General features: G+C 41.1%; 1 protein-coding gene across 5 annotated transcripts in view; it reads right to left on the reverse strand.

The window, feature by feature from the left end:
• LOC147027062 (uncharacterized) overlaps positions 1–22,950 on the reverse strand; it is a 514,850-nt gene that overhangs the window by 329,521 nt on the left and 162,379 nt on the right. For all 5 annotated transcript variants that reach the window (XM_085883211.1, XM_085883214.1, XM_085883212.1 and 2 more), the window contains one exon: positions 21,146–21,356. In XM_085883211.1, the coding sequence (XP_085739337.1) occupies positions 21,146–21,356 (211 nt within the window). The remainder of the gene's footprint in view (positions 1–21,145; positions 21,357–22,950) is intronic.

The following is a 22,950-nucleotide window of genomic DNA, read 5'->3' on the forward strand; positions in this document are numbered from 1 at the left end:
ATTTTAGTTTAAGCAAAGATTTATTATATAAATATGGTGAATACAACATACTGCGATGTTTGTAATCACAAATATAAACATTATCGAAAACACCTCCGAACCAACAAACACACATTTAATGTATTTCATAAAATATCTCCTCTTGAGTTGGAAAGAAAACATTGTGATATCTGTTCAAAGGATGTTTTGAAGAGAAGTTTTAATAAACATCTTCAATCACAAAAACACAAGAAAAATGATTTTAAAGTAAAGGGAGACTATTATATTGAAAACACTGATGGGGCATTTAAAGGGCATATAAAAAGGATTTTTCAATTTGGAGAACCCGGTCCATCATCAATAGCTGAATCAATTGAAATAGTGAAACCCAATGTTGAAAAATTTATTAAAAAGACATTAAAAGAAATGAAAACTTTAAAGTTTTATATGGGAGTGAAAATGAATATGAAAAGACAAGATGAAGAACATACTCCTTATATGAGAACAGATCTTCATTTTATAACATCATTTCAAGATTTTTTGAATAGTGGGGTTTATGAAGAACTATCAAGACAAGAGGAGGATGTTGATAATACAGTGGTAGGAAGTGGATTCAATATTTAAAAAAATCATCTTTTTAGATATACACATTCTAAAAGCAAACCCTCTTAAAGTTTCTTCTTATATTGAATTACCAAAAGAAATAAAACTAAAGAAGGCAGTTGTTAATATTAAGAACAATGATAATAAATGTTTTCTCTGGTCTGTTCTTGCTCACTTTCATCCATCAAAATGTAATTCAGAAAGAGGAAAACAATATATGAAATATGAGAATACCTTGGACATTAAAGATTTTAAATTCCCAATGCCACTAACAGATATTCCTAAATTTGAGAAAAAGAATAATCTTTCTATTAATGTATATGGATTAACGGATACAAACAAAGTTCAAATATTAAAAATTTCAAACAACTATAAAAATGAAGAAACACACATTGATCTTTTATATTTTAGTGTTGAAAAGAATTCACATTACACATACATCAATAATTTATCAAGATTAATCTCTTCTCAGGTATTCAGAACAGCAAACAAAATATATCCTTGTAAGTGATGTCTTAATTCATTTCATACAAAAGAACGATTAGAACAACATTCAAAATATTGTAGTAATCATAAATCAGCTGTAATTACAATGCCTAAACCTGGTGAAAAGATTTCTTTTGAAGATTATAATAAATCTATCATGCACCCATTTGTGATATACGCTGATTTTGAGTGTATCCTTAAAAAGATAAATACTGCTTCTCCTAATCCAAAAGAATCATATACAAATAAATATCAAAAACATATTCCTTGTGGTTTCTGTTATTATATCAAATCATCTGTTGGAGAAAAGTATAACAAACTTGAACATTATAGTGGAAAAAAAGCTTTAGAAGAGTTTGTAAAACGATTAGAAAAGGATTGTATAAGACTCACTGAATTAATGAAAGAAACAAATGAACTGATGAAATTAACCAAAGAATAAAAATTAGAATTTAGAAAGAGCAATATCTGTCATATTTGTGAGGGGGAAATTAAGGAGTCTAAAGTTAGGGATCATTGTCATCTTACTGGTAAATATAGAGGTCCCGCTCATTCCTGTTGTAATCTTAATTATAAATTACCTTCTTTTATTCCAGTCTTTCTTCACAACAGCGCCAACTATGATACACATCTATTTATAAATGAACTTTCAAAAACACCAGGGAATATTTCTGCCATAACAAACACAAGTCAAAAGTATATTTCATTTACAAAAATGATATTCACAAAACCTTTAACTCGTATTAGGTTTATAGATTCTTACAAGTTTATGGGAACATCACTAGCCTACCTCGCATCAAATCTAAGCTCCACGGACTCTTTTCCAAATCTTAATTCATTCTTTCCAAAAGAGGAAATTCTCACTAAAGACGAAATTCAGATGAAAGAGAGAATTCAAAGTAAAGAGGAAATTCGAATTAATGAGGAAATTAATGAAGAAATTCCAACTGAAGATGAAATTCTAATTATAAAGAAAATTCGAACAATGAATGAAATTCTAACTAAAGAGGAAATTCAGATTAAAGATGAAATTCTGATTAAAGAAGGAATTCTCACGAGAGAGGAAATTCAAACAAGGAATGAAATTCAAAGTAAAGAGAAAATTCTTACAAGTAAGGGAATTTATCCTTATGATTATATGGATTCATTTATGAGATTTAAAGAAACACAACTTCCTTCAAAAGAAAGTTTCTATAATAACCTTTATGAAGAAGAGATAAGTGATAAGGAATATAAACACGCACAAGAAATATGGAAAATATTTAAGATAAAGAACCTTGGAGAATATCATTATTTATATCTAAAAACAGATGTTTTATTGTTAGCTGATGTGTTTGAAGCTTTTAGATCACTCTGTCATAATAAAAATTGTTATGGATTAGATCCTGCCCACTGTTTCACAGCTCCTGGTTTAGCTTGGAGTGCAATGTTGAAAATGACAAAACAAGATATAGATTTAGTCAGTGATGTTGATATGTTTTTGATGATTGAGAAGTCTAAGAGAGGTGGAATATCACAAGTATGTTCAAAAAGATATGCTAAAGCAAATAATAAATATCTTCCAAATTATAATAGTGAAAAAGATAGTAATTATTTGATGTATTTTGATGCTAATAATTTGTATGGATGGGCAATGTCTCAATCTCTGCATTATGGTAAATTAGAGTGGGTGGAAGAAAAGGATTATGAAAAGGCTTTGATGAATATTGTTATTTCTTCTCAAGAGGAATTGAATGACGAAGAAGAAGGTTATTATTTTGAAGTTGATTTGAGGTACCTGAGTGATCTTCATAATAAGCATAAAGACCTTCCTTTTGCATGTGAGAAAGAAACCCCAAAGAAAGAATGGTGAAGTGATGATCACAAAAGTTTTAATATTAAAGGTAAATCAACAGAACAGTTATTAACAACATTCTATGATAAAGAGGGATATGTTTTGCATCAGAGAAGCTTAAAACAGTTTTTGAGAGAAGGATTGAGAGTAGCTAAAATTCATAGAGTTTTAAAATTCAAACAAAGTCCTTGGGTGAAAAAGTATATTCAATTCAATACAGATATGAGAGCAAATACAAAAGTAAAATTTGAAGGGGACTTTTATAAATTAATGAATAATGCTGTATTTGGAAAGACTATGGAAAATGTTAGAAACAGGCAAAACATTAGATTTGCAACATCTTGGAAAGAAGCTTCGAGATTGATAAATAAACCAAGTTTTGAGAGAGAAGAGGTTTTTTCAGAGAACTTTTCTGCAATTCATATGAAAAAGGAAAGTATTGTAATGGATGAACCAATTTATATTGGAACAGCAGTTCTTGATTTATCAAAGATATTGATGTATGATTATTTGTATAATGACTTAAAGAAAGAGTATGGTGAAAATGTTTCATTGTTGTATATGGACACTGAAAGTTTTATCCTAGATATAAAAACTGATGATGTTTATTAAGATATGAAGAAAAATATTGGAGTATATGATACAAGTAATTTCAGCAAGAAGAGTGAGTTATTTTCCAAAAAGAATGAAAAGGTTATTGGTAAGTTTAAGGATGAGTTGGGTGGAAAAGTAATGAGTGAGTTTATTGGATTGAGAGCAAAGGCATATGCTTATAAGTATGGTGATCAGATTGATAAGAGGTTGAAGGGAATAAAGAAATATGTAATAAAGAAATCAATAACTTTTAGAAATTATTATAATTGTTTGATGAATAAGAAAGAAGAATATAGGAAAATGAATACAATAAGAATTTATAAACATAACATATATAGTGAAGAAGTAAATAAAAAGGCATTGGGAGCCTTTGATGAAAAGAGATTTATTTTAGATAATGGAATAGATTGTGTACCATATGGATATTGTATGATAGAATGTATAAAATAGATTGTGTTTTAACGATGGGAAGATGGGTTAGGGTTTCTTTAAGGGCTACCGCCGTGTTTTTTCGCAATATATAAATGGTCAAACCAAGTATTAATCAAACTAAAGAATGGAGAAAATCTCAGTCTTGGTATACAAATGGAAAACATAATGAATGTGAAAAATATCAAATAAGTCTTATTGAAAAAATAACTAAAACAAAGGTAAATAAAACAAATAAGCGAATCAATTTAAAAACTAGTAAGTTGGAGGATGTAAAGAAAAAAATGAATATCCTTGAATGGACTGAAAACTTTGATGGTTATCAATTGAACAATGAAAAAACAATTTACTATAATCTCAAAATGATATGTGGCTCAGGAGGTGGTCAAACAAGAGCATTAAGAGAAGTTTATCATTTCGTAATGGCACAAAAGGGGTATCTTAAAAAATATAAAGATTCAAATGTTTTGTTTTTAAATATTTTAGATGGGGATTATTGTGCAAAGAAAATTAAACTATTGAAGGAATTTGAGAATGAACAAATCTTTATAGGTTCAATGAGTGAGCTAAACAATATGCATCGGTGATTTGATAAAGAGTGTCCTGAGGCTTAGACGTTTCAAATATTTCTTTAGAATCACCTTTAACAAATCTTCATCTTGTTGTATAGGTTATTTGAAAAAAAGTATCTCCAGGTTAAAAGGGGAGATAAATAAATATACCTTGGGATAAAAAGGGGGTTTATTTTTAGGGAAAAAAAATAGGAATCGCTGAAAATCCCCCATTCATTTACATGGGGAAAAGTGAGCCAGAACCAGTATATTCACCCTACTTATATACAATGTACATACATATCATCTGCTATTAGGATACCATGAACACAATACTTTGAAATTTGAATTTGTAATTCTTTGTTTCTCATTTGTAAATAGCAAGAGCTTAACTCATCTGGCTGGGGCTAAAAACAGAACTCAGGAATAGTGGCTGATCTGCTGATGTCAGCAGTGTATATAGTTACATTCAAGGGAGGACATTTGTTGGGTTCCTTTGGTCCATGTGATGAAAGTTATTGATGCTCCCCTAACGTCAACTGGGAGGCTGTACAAGCTCGCACCTGACTTGAAAAGCAGATCAAGGACCTATTCAAATCATTTATTTGAAATGTTTTATTACATTGTTATTGCAGAATGTGATATATTTTTGTATTATTGATTTGAATCATAGAACTAATCATTCATGATTACCATGGTGCCCACACTATGCACACACTTCATGTGTTCACGACTGTGTTAACAACAGTTTAAAAAAAAAGAAAATACTGACAGAAACATTATACCACTTTAATATTTGACACTTATGTAAACTTGAATATATATGCTCTTTCCAATGGTGAACAATTTGAAGTGGTAGACCTTATCATATATTTGCAATCCTCACCTGAATTTCAGTGGAAAATGGAAATTTTCAATTTTTGAGGGATTCTTGACTGTATTGTATATGACTGATTAAGAAAAGTAAACATGTATTTGAATACTACGACCATACAGTTATTACCTGAAAAAATTTCAAGCTTCTGGGATTGGTCAATAAAAATATATGGGGTCTCAAAGTTGGGTCTTCATACAAAACCAACAATTTTTTCTGGATTTCAACAACTGATCAGGTCATAAAAATTAATAGAGGTATACTCCGTTTATGTTTGTTTCTTACAGATCAGTTATAGAAGAATAATCTCTGAAAATTTCAAGGCTCTAGCATTAATATTTAAAAAGTTGTGGGAGTTTAAAAGTAGCCGTTCATTTTGTGATGCTCGCAACGACCATAAAAATAGGGCCACAACCACATTTTCAACACTCAATATCTTGGAGTTGATCGCATCTATAGACCTAAAATTTTACGCAGCATCATTTTGATACCTGGGAACTATTTTATGAAAGTTTAAAGTAAATCTGAGGGGGTCAACTGGGAGGGCTCCGGTGATATGAGGTGGAATAACTCAAGAGTGAAAACTAGATGTTTGGGTGAATTAAAGCACCCCTTTTGAAGATAATTAATGACCTTATTTAATTATATCCTTCTTCAGGCGATCCTCGGCCACCTCGCTGTCTGGGATCTTAAGGCATTTCCTGGGTAACCTCGCTGGGGTCTGAAGCCACCATGTTTTTTCACCTGCTAAACCATTCCTTGAGTTGGAACAGGCCGCAACGATTTCTTAACGATAAGGTTGTTTTTTTTCACTTTATTCACTCATATTATCGAATGCCTGTTCATCATAGCTATGAATTGCTGGGTATATTACAGTGCTTATAAACGCCTGGAGACACCAGCATTCATGGCTTTATTTCATTTGCACATATGAAAAAACAAGAGAATCTCATAAACTAAGCAGAATTACAAAATATAAACTCTAGATTTGAAAGTATCAACAATTCTGACTACTAAAAAAAGTGTTGATTTGTCCAATTTGGATATTGCTTGGGCGTTTCCGGGGTGCAACATTGTATCGACGGCAATTGGTAATCACTGCCAAGCAGGCATTCTGTTGGAGTGCTTGTTTGAGTTCTTAAGCAACTTACCAAGTTGTAGAGTTCGTGTCCCGATCGGGATGTACAGTCGACAGTTACTACAAGGTGGAGGTACGTCCAGAGCACACACGGACGTATTACATATGGGTAGATTTTGATTTGTGGGGACTCTCAGTGGGCGTGTGGGCATGCCATGCCTGTTAAGGGTGCCATGGTGACAAAGTTTCTTCCCGTATCTTATTGGAGGTTATTTCAGGTTTTCCTTTGTCCTCGGTTTTGAGGATCGGATATCGTCCGGACTAAATAAATGTCAAAATGTGTTGCAAAATCTGATAATTTAAAGAAATACCGAGTCTTACAACTAAGCCGATATACCTATTTACTTTAAGCAAGCAAGGCTATGGTCCCTACTTCTCCATAGATACACAAGAAAAAGTGAAATTTCCAAAGCATGATAATTGTCTTTTTCTACTGTTTTGAGAATTATATTGAGTGAACAAAAAATTAAGGAATGCGTCAAAATTAACCAGCTTCATTAGGCTATATGATTTAATGCATTCACTGCAAGACCTCACGTCCTATCTCCCAGAGGAACTGCCTATCCTAACATCTGCCAGATCTGTGTCTATATTTTTGAAAGTTTTGTGAGGTGCTCTACAGGGAATCAAAGCAAATCTGTTAAAAAAAATGGACGTTTTCAAAAACAAGTTATAACGTTTGCGCGGACCACGAACCGATGTACGTGACAGGTGCACAGACAAGCAGACAAGATGTAGGATTATCTGCAGTGTTTATTTCACGGGCGAGTGAACTTTGCAATGTCTCCAGGGATGTTCTGTATTAAGCTGCAAATCTTTTGTGGATAAAATCATGATTTGAACAAATTCATTCTACTTCATGAACTGCAACATGCGCGGTGAATTCAAGCTTTAAAGTTAGAGGGATCCCCTATGATTTGCAGTGACAGCCTGGCCAACTGTTCCTTATCAACCATTTAATTGGAGTGCTTGCATGAGTGCTGAAGCCACTTGCCGAATGCCTAAGAGTCGACAGCGGTTCCGCACGATGTGCTTCAGAGCAAATCGTTCACTCGCTGTGGACGCTTTTGCCCAACACATCATTCAGAGTGAGTGGTTCATGCTCAGTCACCCTGAGTGAGTGGTTCCTGCTCCGTCACACTGAGCAAGTGGTTCGTGCTCTGTTACCCTGAACGTGTGGGTCATGCTCCTTCACCGAGCCAGTGGTTCGTGCTCCGTAATTCTGAGCGAGTGGTTCGTGCTTCGTCACCCTGAGTGAGTGGTTCGTGCTCCATCGCACCGAGTGAGTGGTTTGTGCTGGGTCACCCTGAGCGAGTGGTTCGTGCTCCATCACCTTGAGTGTGTGGTTCATGCTCTGTCACTCTGAGCCTGTGATTCATGCTCTGTCAACCAGAATGAGTGATTCATGCTCCGTCACCCTGAGGGAGTGGTTCGTGCTCCATCACCTTGAGCGTGTGGTTCATGCTCTGTCACCCTGAGTGAGTGGTTTGTGTTCCGTCATCTTGAGTGAGTGGCTCATGCTCCATCACCCTGAGCGAGTGGTTCGTTCTCTGTCACTCTGAGCGAGTGCTTGGTGCTCAGTCACCCTGAGCGAGTGGTTTGTGCTCTGTCATATTGAGCGAGTGGTTCGTGCTTCATCACCCTGAGTGTGTGGTTCATGCTCCGTCACCCTGAGCAAGAGGTTCGTGCTCTGTCACCTTGAGTGAGTGGTTCATGCTCTGTCACTCTGAGCCTGTGATTCATGCTCTGTGAACCAGAATGAGTGATTCATGCTCCGTCACCCTGAGCGAGTGGTTCGTGCTCCATCACCTTGAGCGTGTGGTTCATGCTCTGTCACCCTGAGTGAGTAGTTTGTGTTCCGTCATCTTGAGTGAGTGGTTCATGCTCCATCACCCTGAGCGAGTAGTTCGTGCTCTGTCACCCTGAGCGAGTGGTTCGTTCTCCGTCACTCTGAGCGAGTGCTTGGTGCTCAGTCACCCTGAGCGAGTGGTTTGTGCTCTGTCATATTGAGCGAGTGGTTCGTGCTTCATCACCCTGAGTGTGTGGTTCATGCTCCGTCACCCTGAGCAAGAGGTTCGTGCTCTGTCACCTTGAGTGAGTGGTTCATGCTCCGTCACCCTGAGCGAGTGGTTCCTGCTCTATCACCCTGAGCGAGTAGTTCATACTCCGTCACCCTGAGTGAGTGGTTCATGCTCCATCACCCTGAGTGTGTGGTTCATGCTCAATCAATCTGAGCGAGTGGTTCATGCTCCGTAACCCTGAGTGAGAGGTTCGTGCTCAGTCACCCTGAGTGAGTGGTTCATGCTCCGTCACCCTGAGTGAGTGGTTCATGCTCCGTCACCATGATTGAGTGCTTCGTGCTCTGTCACCCTGAGTGAGTGGATTGTGCTCCGTCACCCTGAGCGAGTGGTTCATGCTCCATCACCTTAAGCGTGTGGTTCATGCTCCGTCACCCTGAGCCTGTGATTCATGCTCTGTCACCCTGAGCGAGTGGTTCTTGCTCTGTCACCCTGAGTGAGTGGTTCCTGCTCTGCCACCATGAGCGAGTGATTCTTGTGCCACCCTGAGCGAGTGACCATGCTCCAACACCCTGAGCGAGTGGTTCATGCTCTGTTACCCGGAGAGTGTGGGTCATACTCCATCACCCTGAGCCAGTGGTTCGTGTTCTGTCATTTTGAGCGAGTGGTTCGTGCTCCATCTCCCTGATCGAGTGGTTCGTGCTTCATCAGCCTGAGTGAGTGGTTCGTGATCCGTCACCCTGACCGAGTGGTTCGTGCTCAGTCACCCTCAGTGAGTGGTTTGTATTCCGCCATGCTGAGTGAGTGGTTCGTGCTCTGCCACTCTGAGAGCGTGGTTCTTGCTCCGTCATTCTAAGCAAGTGGTTCATGCTCTGTCACGCTGAGTGAGTGGTTCGTGTATGCTCCGTCATGCTGAGCGAGTGGTTTCTGCTCCGTCATCCTTCACAAGTTGTGAAATAACTCCCAATTTCCAACCCGTTTGCGGTGTTAATGTTTTCTCTACTACCGAGCCAAATATTTTTTCCACCTGTCACATGCAGCTGTTTTTAAAGAATAATGTTTGTAAACATACCCTGAAACATTTCAAATTTGCAAGGTTGTTTTTCGGTTAAAGCAACTCAAGTTTTCTGGATTGCATATCGTAAGTACTGGAGTTGGTAATCACACTGAATCCAACTTGCCAATTCGCAATATCGTCCAAGCACGTGTGTGTGTTCATAACGCATAACATATTCTCTCTGCTAACTCCCCTACCAAGATGCATATATATATATATATATATATATATATATATATATATATATATATATATATATATATATATGTATGTATGTATGTGTGTGTGTATGTGTACATATATATATATATATATATATATATATATATATATATATATATATATATATATATATATATATATATTTACGTGTATGTGTATGTATATGTGTACATATACATACATTTATCTCTATTATAATACCAGGCTTGGACACTAAAAACTCGGCTCGCCGTCACACGATCCCTATGAAATTGCTGTGGCACTTAGCGGATATGCCGACAATGTTTGGAAAGTCTTGGCGTTCCATAGTACCACTTGCATTTTGCACAATGCGTATTTTTGTCATTCCCCGTGTACCATCTGTCGTCTGCTACCAGCTATGTTGTACTGCTATACCGTGCATGTGCACGGGTATCGCTATTATATATGCATGTATATGTATATATATATGTATATATGTATATATATATATATATATATATATATATATATATATATATATATATATATCGAAAGACCCACCCACATCTCTCACCTATGAATGCAGGGAATAGCCAATCAGCTCTCACCAAATCAACTATGCCCAGGCGGCTTGGATTAAATAAATGATTGACCCCTCCCATGCTCCCCTAGTCAAAGTAGCTGCGTAAAGCAACCCAAGAAGATTATGCAAGGTAAGTGCTAAATGCTGCTTACATGGCAACTTTGACTGGAGGAGCATGGGAGGCTCAAGGAGCATTTCCATAAACGTAACATTATACACTAGAAGGGCCCTTGGTAAGGCGCATGCCTCCACCACAAAATGCCTAATCCACGAGAACACATCGGGCCCATAACATTTTTGAAATATAATTTCAGATCTCGTTTTTGGCCTGATCTCTCAATGGTGAAGAATCACTTTATTAATGAAATAATTATCGTATCCACATCCGGATTTGGATCTTCACCAAAATCGAATCAATGCATCTTCATCACACATCCATCCTGTCGACCAAGTTTCGTTGGAATCCATCGACAACTTTTTTGAGATACCTTGCTATATATCATTTTGACCTATATATCATTTTTTTGCTATATATCTCTCAATGTTGAAGAATCATTAAAAAAAATTCCAGTTGCCAGATCTGGATCCAGATCTTCACCAAAATTTAACCACTTCCTCCTTCTCACACACCCAATTTGCCCACAAAATTTCATCCGAATCCGTCTAAAACTTTTTGAGATATTCTGCACACAAAGAAACAGACAAACAAACATGAAAAAGATGTCGTGCAGAGCATGATGCTTGTAAAATCCACCTCCCCCTCTTCAAAGGTTGCAATGGATACATCAAAATGCCCATTCCATTCAAATTAAAATTGACATTCTTAATCATAGCTCAGGTCAATCGGATGAAAATTGATTGTTTTTCAGATTGAAATTGATTTCAGGAGTTTGACCTTGAGTTGACCTTTGACCGCAAAAGTAGTTGTTTTTCAAATTCACTGATGCACTATGCAATTGCTGCTTCATTTAAGTTAATCAGATGAAAATTGATGGTTTTTCAGAAGAAATTTGATTTTAGAGGTTTAACCTTGAGTTGACCTTTGACTTTTGATCTCCAAAATAGTTGGATTCCCAATTCAGTAATACAATGTGCAATTGCTGTTTAATTTTCAAGTCAATCGGATGAAAATTGACGATTTTAGAAATATGACCTGAAGATGACCTCTGACCTCAAAATCAACAGGCTTCTCAGTAAATACTACCTCCACAACTATGTGAAGTTTCGTGAAGAACAGTTTAAAATTGTAACTTGTTTGAGATTGACAAATAATCAAACACAGTTTAGACAGAGGAACAAAATCGACTGACCAATATACTTGAAATCTTCAATTGTGCAAGTAAAAAGAAAGATGTCATGCATAGCACGATACTTGCGAAATCCATAAAACAAATTTGACCTTGAAATGAACGTCGACTTTTTGGCTTATGTTGGACCTAGTGATTGACCTATGTTGACCTCAAAAATACTTGTTTGTAGAATTCAGTGACCTGATATGCAAATACTCTTCAAATTTCAAATCAATGGGATGAAAATTGAGAATTTTATAAATTCCACCTAAGTTGTTGACCTTAAAAAGAATTGGTGGTTGAATTCAATGACCAAATATGCAACTCCTCTTCAAATTTCAAATAAAGTGGATGAAAATTTGGGATTTTAGAAACCCCACCTCAGTTGTTGACCTTTTGCCTGTGTTGACCTTTTCGTCAATGTTGACCTCAAAAATAATTGGCTGGTTGAATACAGTGACCTGAAATATAAATCCTCTTCAAATTAAATGATTGCTTCCTTGTGTGTTTGTAATAAATAATTGTTTGTTGCTATTTCCAACCTGTCTCGGTTGTCTTTTCCTTTAATGGCTCAATGCAGTGCACAAGTAAGGCGAGACGGGATGTTCTACCACAATACTTTGCTTTATCAGCCAGCGCAGACTCACTGTAATGCTCGGCAGTAATGCGAGTGCGCGCTGAGGGCATGTGACTCCAATAAGCCAGCCGTCCACAAACAAGCCGGTAGGCGACATGGCTGCTCGCTCTAGATGGAAAGCTGGCCTACGCGACTAGACGATATTCATGTATATGCTATCAATCAATTTAGCACAATAAATATGATCATCACAACCCTCTTAGTTTGCGCCCAGAAACCCGCCTTGTGAAATTTCAGGCATGTTTCCAAAGAGACTCTAACAAATGGCAGCCCTGGTAATTCCATTTATCTATTCGCTAAAGATTTTATTTTTTATATGATGCTGTAAGACATTCTCCTTGGGCACAAAAAAGAACAGGTCCCTCGGAGGTCCAGTTTCGGAGGTATTGATTTTTTTGTACAGTCCCCAATAAGTGTACAATGTACGATAAAGTATTTTAGCTGTTGCTAAGCAACGGAGGTGTGGATAGCAACCATACATTTTTGTGTACATGTTAGCCACATTGTACACATTTCACCCAAGTTTCATCAAAATAAGACTCTTTCTCTTGGAGATATTCGCAATTAACCGTTTCTGAAATGTTTGACATGTACTCGCCCAAAACCTATCTCCTCCTACAAATATTTTTTGTTAGGGCTGTAAATTGGCATAAAGGGAGCGAGATAGATTGCGCACAGAACTCTAAGCTTCGATTTTTCGATTTTTTTCGATTTTTTGACCACTTTAAAGGGCTGTTGCTATGCTGTTGCTAGGGCCCGGGGGTCCCATATTCGAAATCACACGATTCCCAGAAATATTGGTCCTACCTACCAAATTTCATTGGAATCGGTTGAGTGGTTTAGCCCCTCGGCTTGACCAAAGTTTCACGGACAGACAGACAGATGGAAATGTCCAGAATAAGGGTGCTCTAAGAGCAGCCAATAAGGTATCACACGAAGTAGGGTAACTCTGCCCGGATTGGCTGTCAATCGGCTTCTTGGTTGCCTAGCAACCTGCCGGTGCATGGAGTTATCTGTGCCTGGCGACCTCAGGACCGGGTGTTCGGCAGGGACTTGAGTGTTTCCCTTCATGGCAAGCCTCAAACCCCAGATCTGCGACAATATGGTAGGGGAGGGATACCAAATCTCTTTATGTAAATATGCAGCACCTTCTAAAGATAGTTTGGCCAACTTAGTTTGGGGAGGAATTGACTGTGATTGGTTGAAGGCACTTATGTCACCATATGGCACCATTTTGTTACTAATTCCCTCTGAAAATAGAACCTGGAGCGGAGTGCTGTCGGAGTGCACCGGAGCACCGCGCCGGCACCTCAGTCCATCCGAGACAGAGCTTAGCTCCGTAACAGCATAAAAAAGACCCGTGGGAAAATCAAATTTCCATTTTAAAAACAAATTTTGTCAACGTTATTTATTTACTTATTTCTTCGATGCTATCATGCATTTTTTGACATTTAGATTTAAAAAAGATGTATTCAGTAGTCCCTCACAAATGCTAGATAGGTTTAAATGTTGGACTCGGTGGCATTTATAAGGCCAAATTCACCTGCAAATGATTTACGTGTACTTTTTAACATAAAATATTCACGAATGCTGTGGATGGTTCGCATGTGAATGATTTACGACTTTCCATGGCGCATTTACCACTTTGTTTTGATAGCTCTGACAAGTCTCCCCTCCCCCACATCCTCATTTTCCCAAATCTCTCATCACATCCTCATTTTGCATCACTCACACTCATTCTTCCTCATTCCCTCCCTCTTTCCTTCATCTTCTTATGCTCAATCTTAGGCGATGGAAGCTGACAGCATGTCAGCATTTTACAGCCATGTGCATGTGTCATAGTGCACACGTTGACATAGCGCACGTACCAGCCTTCCTTCTCTCCACTTCAATTTTATTTTCCTTGAGAAGCGTTACCGGTTACAACTACAGAGGCATTTGCACAGCATTTAAAATCGATTAAGTTGAGAATCTGGTGAGTAGTTTGGCACTTACACCTCTTTATTGTAGTACATATAAACATCTAGTATTGTAGTATCTATAAACAGGGCTGTGTTACATTAGAAAGTGGCGAGCTGTCATTTGCCAAGCCAGACATCTTTACCAACCACTTTAAAAGCCACTTGGCAAGCGGGGAAAGCGATTAAGGGAGGTGCTTGGCAAGTTTGGTAAAGGGGGTTATTGGTGGATTGAAAAAGGCAGAGGAGAGAACGCACTGATGGGTAAAGGAAGAGAGATTGAAAGTAGCGGGGCGTGGGAGGGAGTTGGGGGGAGGGGGGAGGGGATTGGGGAAGGGAAGACATCACACAAGGAAAACACAAACGAACCTCAACACGTGCCACCCAAACAACCCTTAGACTAGGGGCCAAGGACTATCTAGACAGACTAATGAAATAATTAATCTTTGGGCCCCCTAAATGTCCATGTATGCTCTCCCACGGGGTAAGTTTCCAATATATATTAGTATATATATATATATATATATATATATATATATATATATATATATATATTGTTGCAGAAATGGCCCTTAGTGTGTTATTAAATATAGGATTAGCCCAGATCCCCCATTAAATGCATGTTTAGGCAGGTTATTCGGTAAATGTACGTTACATGTGTGTCGTTACATGTGTGTAGGAGGCGTGTTTTGTTTGTGCAGTGGTGGTGTACCGAGAGGTTCTTCTTCTTTGTTCCCCTCTCCGAACGAGTCTCCACCCAGTGCTCTGAGAGGGTGTGGCCTGGAGAAGCGACGGCCGGAAGGAAAGGGTGGAACTGGGAGAGTGTCGAGTCTCAATCTGCTGGAGTAGCAGTCGGCTGGGAGGCAAGCAGTCGGCTGGGAGGCGAGCAGTCGCTGGGAAGGCAAATGGTGCCGGGAGAGCACCGAGGTGGGGCTCGATCGGCAGTACAAGGGACGGCTGTGTCTGTTTTGCGATTGGCTTTCGTGAGGAGCGAGCCGAAAGAAAGGCAGGGAATTGGCTTGTTCTTTCATTGGCTTGGCACGGTGTGTATTGAGAAATAGCGAGGCCGTAAATTGTTCATTCGGTCCGACGGGCCTTGGTAATCTCCGCTCGGGTTACACACAGTTTTGGCTCGGTAACGGCTCGTTCCGCTAGAGGACCGTCGCGGGTGTAAATTCCCCGGTAGCTTTGTCCGCGTGGATAATTAGGTATATTGAAGTTTGGCAATTAACCCTACCCCACGCGGTCAAATTATTGGCGATTCATGGTGCAGTAAGGGACCCGTGCCTTTCGCACTTATCCAAAAGGCACGACCTCAATTCCGGTGTGTTCGGTGGAGCCGACTCTACTGCTCCCTCTAGCGGTCGTGCTCTCCACCGATACCCGGCCCCATAACAATATCACACGTCGCTTTGCTGATGGTAATTCTAAAGGGGGGAGAAAGAAAAAGAGGGAGGAAGAGAGAGTTAGAGAGAGAGAGAGGTGGGAAGAGTGAGCAGGAAAAGTGAAAGGTGGAGGGGAAAGGAGAGAGGAGGAAGGGCGAGCGAGGACGGGTGAGGAAAGGGAAGACAGTATGAGTTGAGAGGAAGGGAAGGCAGATGTGTGGTGGAGTGTAATAATGTCTGAAATCCATTTTCACTGGTCATACTATAATCACGGTCCTATCCAATGGTCGCGAACACACACCCTCCTCCAACGGGCCCCCAAACTCGAGACACCACCAGCTGCCAGGGGTGAGTTACCTCAAGAGAAGCTGCAGTCACCACTCCTCCAGACCCTCATCCATACACACCTTCCCCACCCACAAAACCCCAACTGTCACTCCCTCCCCCATGGCCATACAATTCTCCACCACTTGCAATACACGCGATGGTGTACCTCACCTGCCATGGCCTACATACACACTAATCATCAACACACACTCAAATAAAATGCAATTCTTAATTTACAATGCACACATTTTAACCCTTTCCACCCAATCCACATGTTTCGCTCTCATGGCCACTCTGACCCGTCACCCATACTAATTCCCCAACTCACCGACATATCCCCAATATAGTGTAGTTGATAATAGAAAAATCGTGCAAATTATGATACAAGCATCAAATTTGGCATTTCTGTTCTGCAGGGCTTTCTGATCAAATCTGCCTGATTGGCCATTTGAAAATTCAAATTTTGAAAAAAAAAATTATTATTATTTGAAGTCGCAGATGGCTGAAATTCTTGAAGCGCAAGTGAACATCCCAGACAGAGAACCAAGAGGAGATGCAGTCATCATTGATGGCTCAGCACTTATCAATGGCGAACCTCCACACACTTCAAACATATTTGTTGACTATGCTAAAGAAGACATCATCCCAAAGGTGGAATCCTATGGTGTCAGGTATGAGAGGGTGGACGTAGTGTTTGATGTGTACAAGAAGTCAAGTCTGAAGTCTGAGGCAAGGTCGAAAAGGGGGCAAGGAATCAGAAGAAGACCCCAAGTAACTGGAGAAGCTTTCTTCGAGATGACAGCAACAAGACTGAGCTGTTTCACTTCCTTGCGGAAAAGATGTGTGAAGCACAGACGACAAGCACAGTCATTGTCACAAAAGGAGAAGATGCCATTAGCAACACAAGGAAGTCACTGGATGCTGTGTCTCCATGTTGTCATGAAGAAGCTGACACTCGAATATTTGTACATGCCAGGGATGCAACGACGGATGGTAGCAAGTCCATTATCATTAAGGCTAATGGCACGGACATACTAGTCATAGCAATATCTGTACTGCCATCCTTACAGGAACTAGGTCTTGAGAACACGTGGATTGCCTTTGGCCAAGGAGCCAAGGCGCGATGGATTCCAGTCCATGAGGTAGTTTCTGCAATAGGGCCTGAGAAAGCCAGAGGGATCCCATACTTCCATGCGTTCACTGGATGTGACGTCGTGTCTGCCTTCCGTGGTAAAGGGAAGAAAACTTCATGACAGACTTGGAACGTCTTTGACGATGTTTCTGAAACATTCACCAATCTCAGCCAGCATCCAACATTGATTCGTGATCTTGACCTTTTTGAAGTTTTTTTTTTTTTCAAATTTTTCAAAATTTCGATTTTCAAATGGCCAATCAGGCAGATTTGATTAGAATCCCCTGGAGAACAAATGTGCCAAATTTGATGCTTCCATCATCATTTGCACGATTCCTCTCAAAAATTGCCGTTATCTGCCCCACTAATAGCGAAGCATGGTGAGTCCTGACAATGGGGAAAGGTAAATTTAGTCAAAATCCAATCACCACTGATTGGCTCATTCAACACCAGCATTGCCTGCTGCAGCCATTCTTCCCAAGTCACCCATGCCAATCAAACCAAGGACTCTCTTCCCAAACTAAGAGCCCATAAATCATAGTGGACCATCTGACGAAGGTTACACAGTCCTTTCTGGGCCTTCACAAACACTCAATAACATTCACCAGATGCTCCATTGGTGTCTGGTGGGCTGTATTCACACCCAGCATCCCATGCGGATCGACCCGCGTCCATAGACCTGTGCAGCATGGCAGGTCGCCACATGGTGGCTGTCCCAGAGCCTCAGGCAGAGGCTGCCAGACTGCATGCCTGGGCAGTCACCTTGTCAGTCTCTGACTGGTCCTCAATGGTGCCTCCACCAAAGCACAACCAGCAACTCTTCCCCCTAGTGGTTCTCATAGTACACCATGATCGGTGCCCAGAAGGAACCACCTTGGATCCCCGGAGATCTCAACCCCCTCCAGAGTCCAATGACCCCATCAGCTTGAGACACTTGATCGGAAGGCACACCGATGGACAAGGGATGCCACACTCCACTAGACTCCCCGTGTGGCCCGGGTCGTGCCACAGCACCCATGGTCGGACCCCACATCCAAATTCTGCCAGTGCAGTTCCCCAGCTGCCGAGCATAACCCAATCTCCATGGTGGGGGTGGGGGGCAATTCCCCACGAGGCCGACCCCCTTAACCCAACCCAGTCCAAATACCGCAACCTGTGGATCAATTCCCACCAAGGCTGTTCCACAATGAATTCCCATTTAAGTTTAAAATTTCTGGTCTTGTGTTTCCAAATGTGGCTGCATATAACCCCATGATTAATACCAGGCTTTTCTGCCCCCTCCTGCAGCCACTGCTTGCCTTGAGCCACCCGCTCTTCCAACCTTTCTCCATTGTCATGAGTCGCCAACTGCTCATGACTCACAGCTCCTACATCACACAAACAAGTGTGTTTAAAAACCGAATTGGGCTCAGAGTGACACAGGCTATTGGTGGCCTGTCTCTTTTGCAATGCCCTACCGTTACATTTTTTTATTTCCCGCTGCCCCGTGGTAGCTAACACACACCCATCACCTTGCAGAGCAACAACCCTGGGCACTGCGTCGACCCTGACAGAGTCCGTCCTAACAACTTGGGTACCGACACAACCTCTGCCAACACAAGCTCACATACTACAATGGACGTGGACTTGCTTTACAGCGCGAGCTCGGACCTGCACATCAGCAGTCTGGCCTTGCTCCCACCAAGAGCAGCCTCACCCATCACCCCACACATCGCAGGCTCGGACACCTGGCTCGCCGGCTGAGGTTTGACCATCTGCATGTATTTCGCAGTCGGCATCGCATCACACCCTGTTTTTTTGTACTCCCAAATCATTGACAATGGATGAGAAAGATCAGAGATAGAGGAGAGTGTACATTCATATTCGCTAACAACATGGTGCCAATTGTTTAGTTTGATAAACTCGATGGATGGAATGCACTGCAAATATGTATGGCAAAGTGTCAGTCCAGAGGGAGGGGATTTTACAATTCATACTAAAATACTGTTGCGAATTCGCGTCCGCCGGCGTGCGAGCTGCCACGTAACTCGAATCGCGGCACGTCGCCCACCGGACGGACAATTCTGTCGTAACCCTCTCGGACTAACGCCGGGAACTAGTCACGGGTAGGCCTTTCGGCCTCACCAAGATCGTGCCAATCGGCCCCCCGCGTGGGATAGGGTTGTTCGCCAAATTCGACCTACCTAAGTACCCACACGGAGGGTAGACCGGGCGATCGCACCTCGCCGCAGGTCGACTCCGGACACGGGCCACTTTAAGCGACCCGTTCCATACTATCGGGATAACCGAGTGGTGTTATCGTCGGCCTCGACGGTTCCGATTGATTATCGGGCGTATTAAGCCCACTACCAACCCTTTACGTGAAGCAAGATGGAGATTCAATTAAAGAAAAGACGAAGCGAAACGGGAAAACAGTTCAACATAAGGCACATGATTCTGCGGCACAAGGAAAGCACACATATACAATTACAACAATTATGCACCTAAAGCAATTGCAACAAAAGAAACAAGGCAATGCAGATCTACTACCGACTACGCGAGCACACGGCAACACTTACACAGTTTTACTTTACAGACGGCGCCGACAACACATAAACTCAAAAGCAGAAGAAAAGGGCCACCCTCAACGCCAAGGGGGCAGACGGGCCTGTGGGCCGCAAGACCAGGTGGAGCCTACCCGTCTTGTGATGAGCCGCAAATGTGGCGGCGGTGCCCCGACTCCGCGCTCCTCCGCGGGTTTCATTGGCACTGCTTGGAATGGGGTGGGAACGGGGCCCCCTTTCCGCACTATCTCAGCGCGGGGGATGGGGGGGGAAGGGGGGAATTCTTGATGCTCTGGGGAAAGAGGATAGCTGGCTTGCTTGGGTCCCGCGACGAGCGACTCCACTGCGACCTCGACCGTGCTCCCGGCTTCCCCTCTCTGCAGCTCCCCGACAGGCTCCGAACCCCGACAGACTGACTCTCCTCCAGACCCGTCTTGACTGCTGCTGCCACACTCTGCCGCTGCCACACTTCTCCAACTCGCCCGAGCCCAAAACTGACTGAATTCGCCCCGCGCTCGGCGCTTTATAGTGGTGCAGGAGATCCCATATGCAAATTTCTGGATCAGAACAAGCTCGGGGGTGGAGCCACGCTCGCCCATTGGACGGAGAAAAAGGGGCGTGAATCTCCCCTGATCCTCGAATTTGCATATATCGATTCCACTCCGACGCGCCTGGAGGCGGGGCCATACCGCCCGCGCTTGCCGATTGGACGAATCAGAAGTGGGCGTGTATCACTCCTGATCCGACTTCTCCTCAGAAAGGCCGCTTTTTGCACCCGCGGCTCGGCGCGCGTCCCGCACGAGGCCAGGACAGCCTGACGCTCGGTGCCCACAAGCGGCACGGGAATGGCCGCAGAAGGAGAGGCGAAGGTGGTGGAGGGTTTAAAGTGGTTGCCCATGGCCACGGTTACGCTTGGAATGGTGGTGATGCGATGTTTGCGGGAGCGAGTTGTGAAGGTAAAGGTCGTGGCTGTTGGCGTTGTTGTTGTTGTGAAGCGGCGTTGCGGTTGGTGGTTGTTGTATGATGGTGGTTGAGACGTGGTTGGTTCAAAATAAAGATAGGACAGAAAAACGGCTATCTTAAAGGGTCGCAGCCCGAATGAATCACATTTATTCCCTCTAAACAATGGGTTTGGGGCTAACTACACATGTACTTACAGAGATATCTCACCTACGGGACCTGAATGGTGGTTTGCGAATTTCCTCAACCGTAACAATACACACATTCTGGGGGAATAATCCTGTTCAAAAGGATGTGTTCTTGGCTTATGTTGGTAAAGCCTGAACATGTTAAGGGACCTCCTCGCATGGTAGTGTCGCTGATTAAAAGTGTGATTCAAAACTTTAAAAAATATATATTTTGTGCTTGGATCAAATGAGGTATTAATATGGATAGCAGAGAAAAATCCATAAAAATCTAAAACCATATTTATTAATTCATTGATGCTTCATATCTTCAGAACTATCTTTGCCATGTCTACTTATCAATTCATAATACAAATGCAAACAATCCTGCTTTGTTCTTTAAATAAATACACTCTGGTACCTGTGTCATTGCAGTAGATCTCTGATTCCGCAGCATTTGCAATATGGCAGAGTATTGCTAAACTCGCAATCTTGCATAAAATGTCTCGCCTGTTCACATAATCTGCAGTGATTTCCATCACCCCCTCCTGTCGCAGTGTTGCTCGAAACTCTAATTTTAAGCTGATGTGGCAGATAATGAGCATTGCAAGACGTTGGATGTCTCTGGTGTCCTATAACACAAAAATCATTCAAAACGAAATGCATTTAACACACTTCATTCAAAAAGTACACAAATTAAATAACGCTGTTTTAAACTGGGGTTGGAAAAAAAAAATTTTGAGTCAAAATTGTTTTCCACCAGAATTAAACAGAGAAATACTTCTATCCTTCTCACTGTAAATTCCATTTTGCAAAATTATGTGGGATACAATAATATATTTCCTGTAATAAGATGACTGGAAACATGTATAATATTCAGAATTCAGATTAATTTCTATCCTGATAAACAATTTGTTTCGATTCACCAAATATATTTCACCAAATGCACCAAAAAATTGCTATTTAATTCTGCCACCGAAGGTGAACAATGGTTATATGTTTTCATCCCTGTTTATTAATTGCGAAAATGAAGATTCGTAAGTAGAGGGAGTCCCCGATTTACAAACACAATGTGTTCCTGAAAATGTGTTCTTAAGCTGAAGGTTCAGAAACTGCATCCAGAAATCCCCTTTAAATACATGTAAAAGGTGATTAATGGGTTCCAGAACACAAATTCAACCCTATTGCTTTTTTTATATAAAACGTTATTAAATGTAATAAAAAAAAATGAATAAACTAATACTACAAATACAAACAGTAATAATAATAACTAGAAGCATGCTTTATAACTGCGAGCAGTTATGGCCAGGTACCAAGCTGCCCTGCTTTGATTGGACACCTGACCCATGACGTCCTCTTTAGTGAAATGAATTCAAAATGGGTGGTCGATCACATCGTTAAAGGTTAACATTGATCAGATAAGGGTTTTGTTATTCAATGTGGCTGCGAGACCATTTGACCAATGATGTTGAAATTTTCAACCAATATTCCCCATGCAAAAGTCGATCAAAGTAAAAATTTTATTTATTTACCTGATGCGGCTTAACTTAATGATGTGAAACTTTGCAGTTATGATCCACTACCCTTGCTGCATATATTTTATTAACTCCTCCACCGAAGGTGGACAGAGGTTATATTTTCACTCCTGTCTGTCTGTGTTTGTTGGATTCGCGAGATAGCCCTTATTGTCGGGTTTTCCGTGTGTGTGTTTGTGTGTGTATGTGTGTGTGTGTGTGTGTGTGTGTGTGTGTGTGTGTGTGTGTGTGTGTGTGTGTGTGTGTGTGTGTCTGCAATGCGAGGCTCCACAGCACAAACCAGCAAACCGATTTCCATGAAACTTGGCGAACAGGTGCCATATGGGCTGGGAGTGTGCACGTTTGAGTTTCGTTGCTAAGCAACCACCCGTTTCTATGCAGCGGCCGAAAAACCGCGTTCACTATTTTCAATACTTGTCCTACAGTTTTGAATGTGGAGAAACGAGACTTCGGAATTAAACACATCGAGATATTTAGAAAATTTTACTCGAGCCGATTTTTGATTTAGGTTTTATTTTTCAAATGGGAGTCCTTCAAAAATAGGGTGTCAATTTACCGTCATTTTTTATGAGGAGTGCCAGTTGGCAAAATACGCAATAGGAAAAATCTTGTCAGGCAGAGGAACAATTGTATGTAAACCAATACGTCTTGGCAATGAATCTTCGTCGGTGGATCGGTCAGAATGAAAAGC

The sequence above is a fragment of the Eptatretus burgeri genome, chromosome 5 (assembly GCF_056783735.1).
Source record: "Eptatretus burgeri isolate ZD-2024b chromosome 5, Ebu_testis_v1, whole genome shotgun sequence".
In the NCBI taxonomy this organism is placed as follows: domain Eukaryota; kingdom Metazoa; phylum Chordata; class Myxini; order Myxiniformes; family Myxinidae; genus Eptatretus; species Eptatretus burgeri.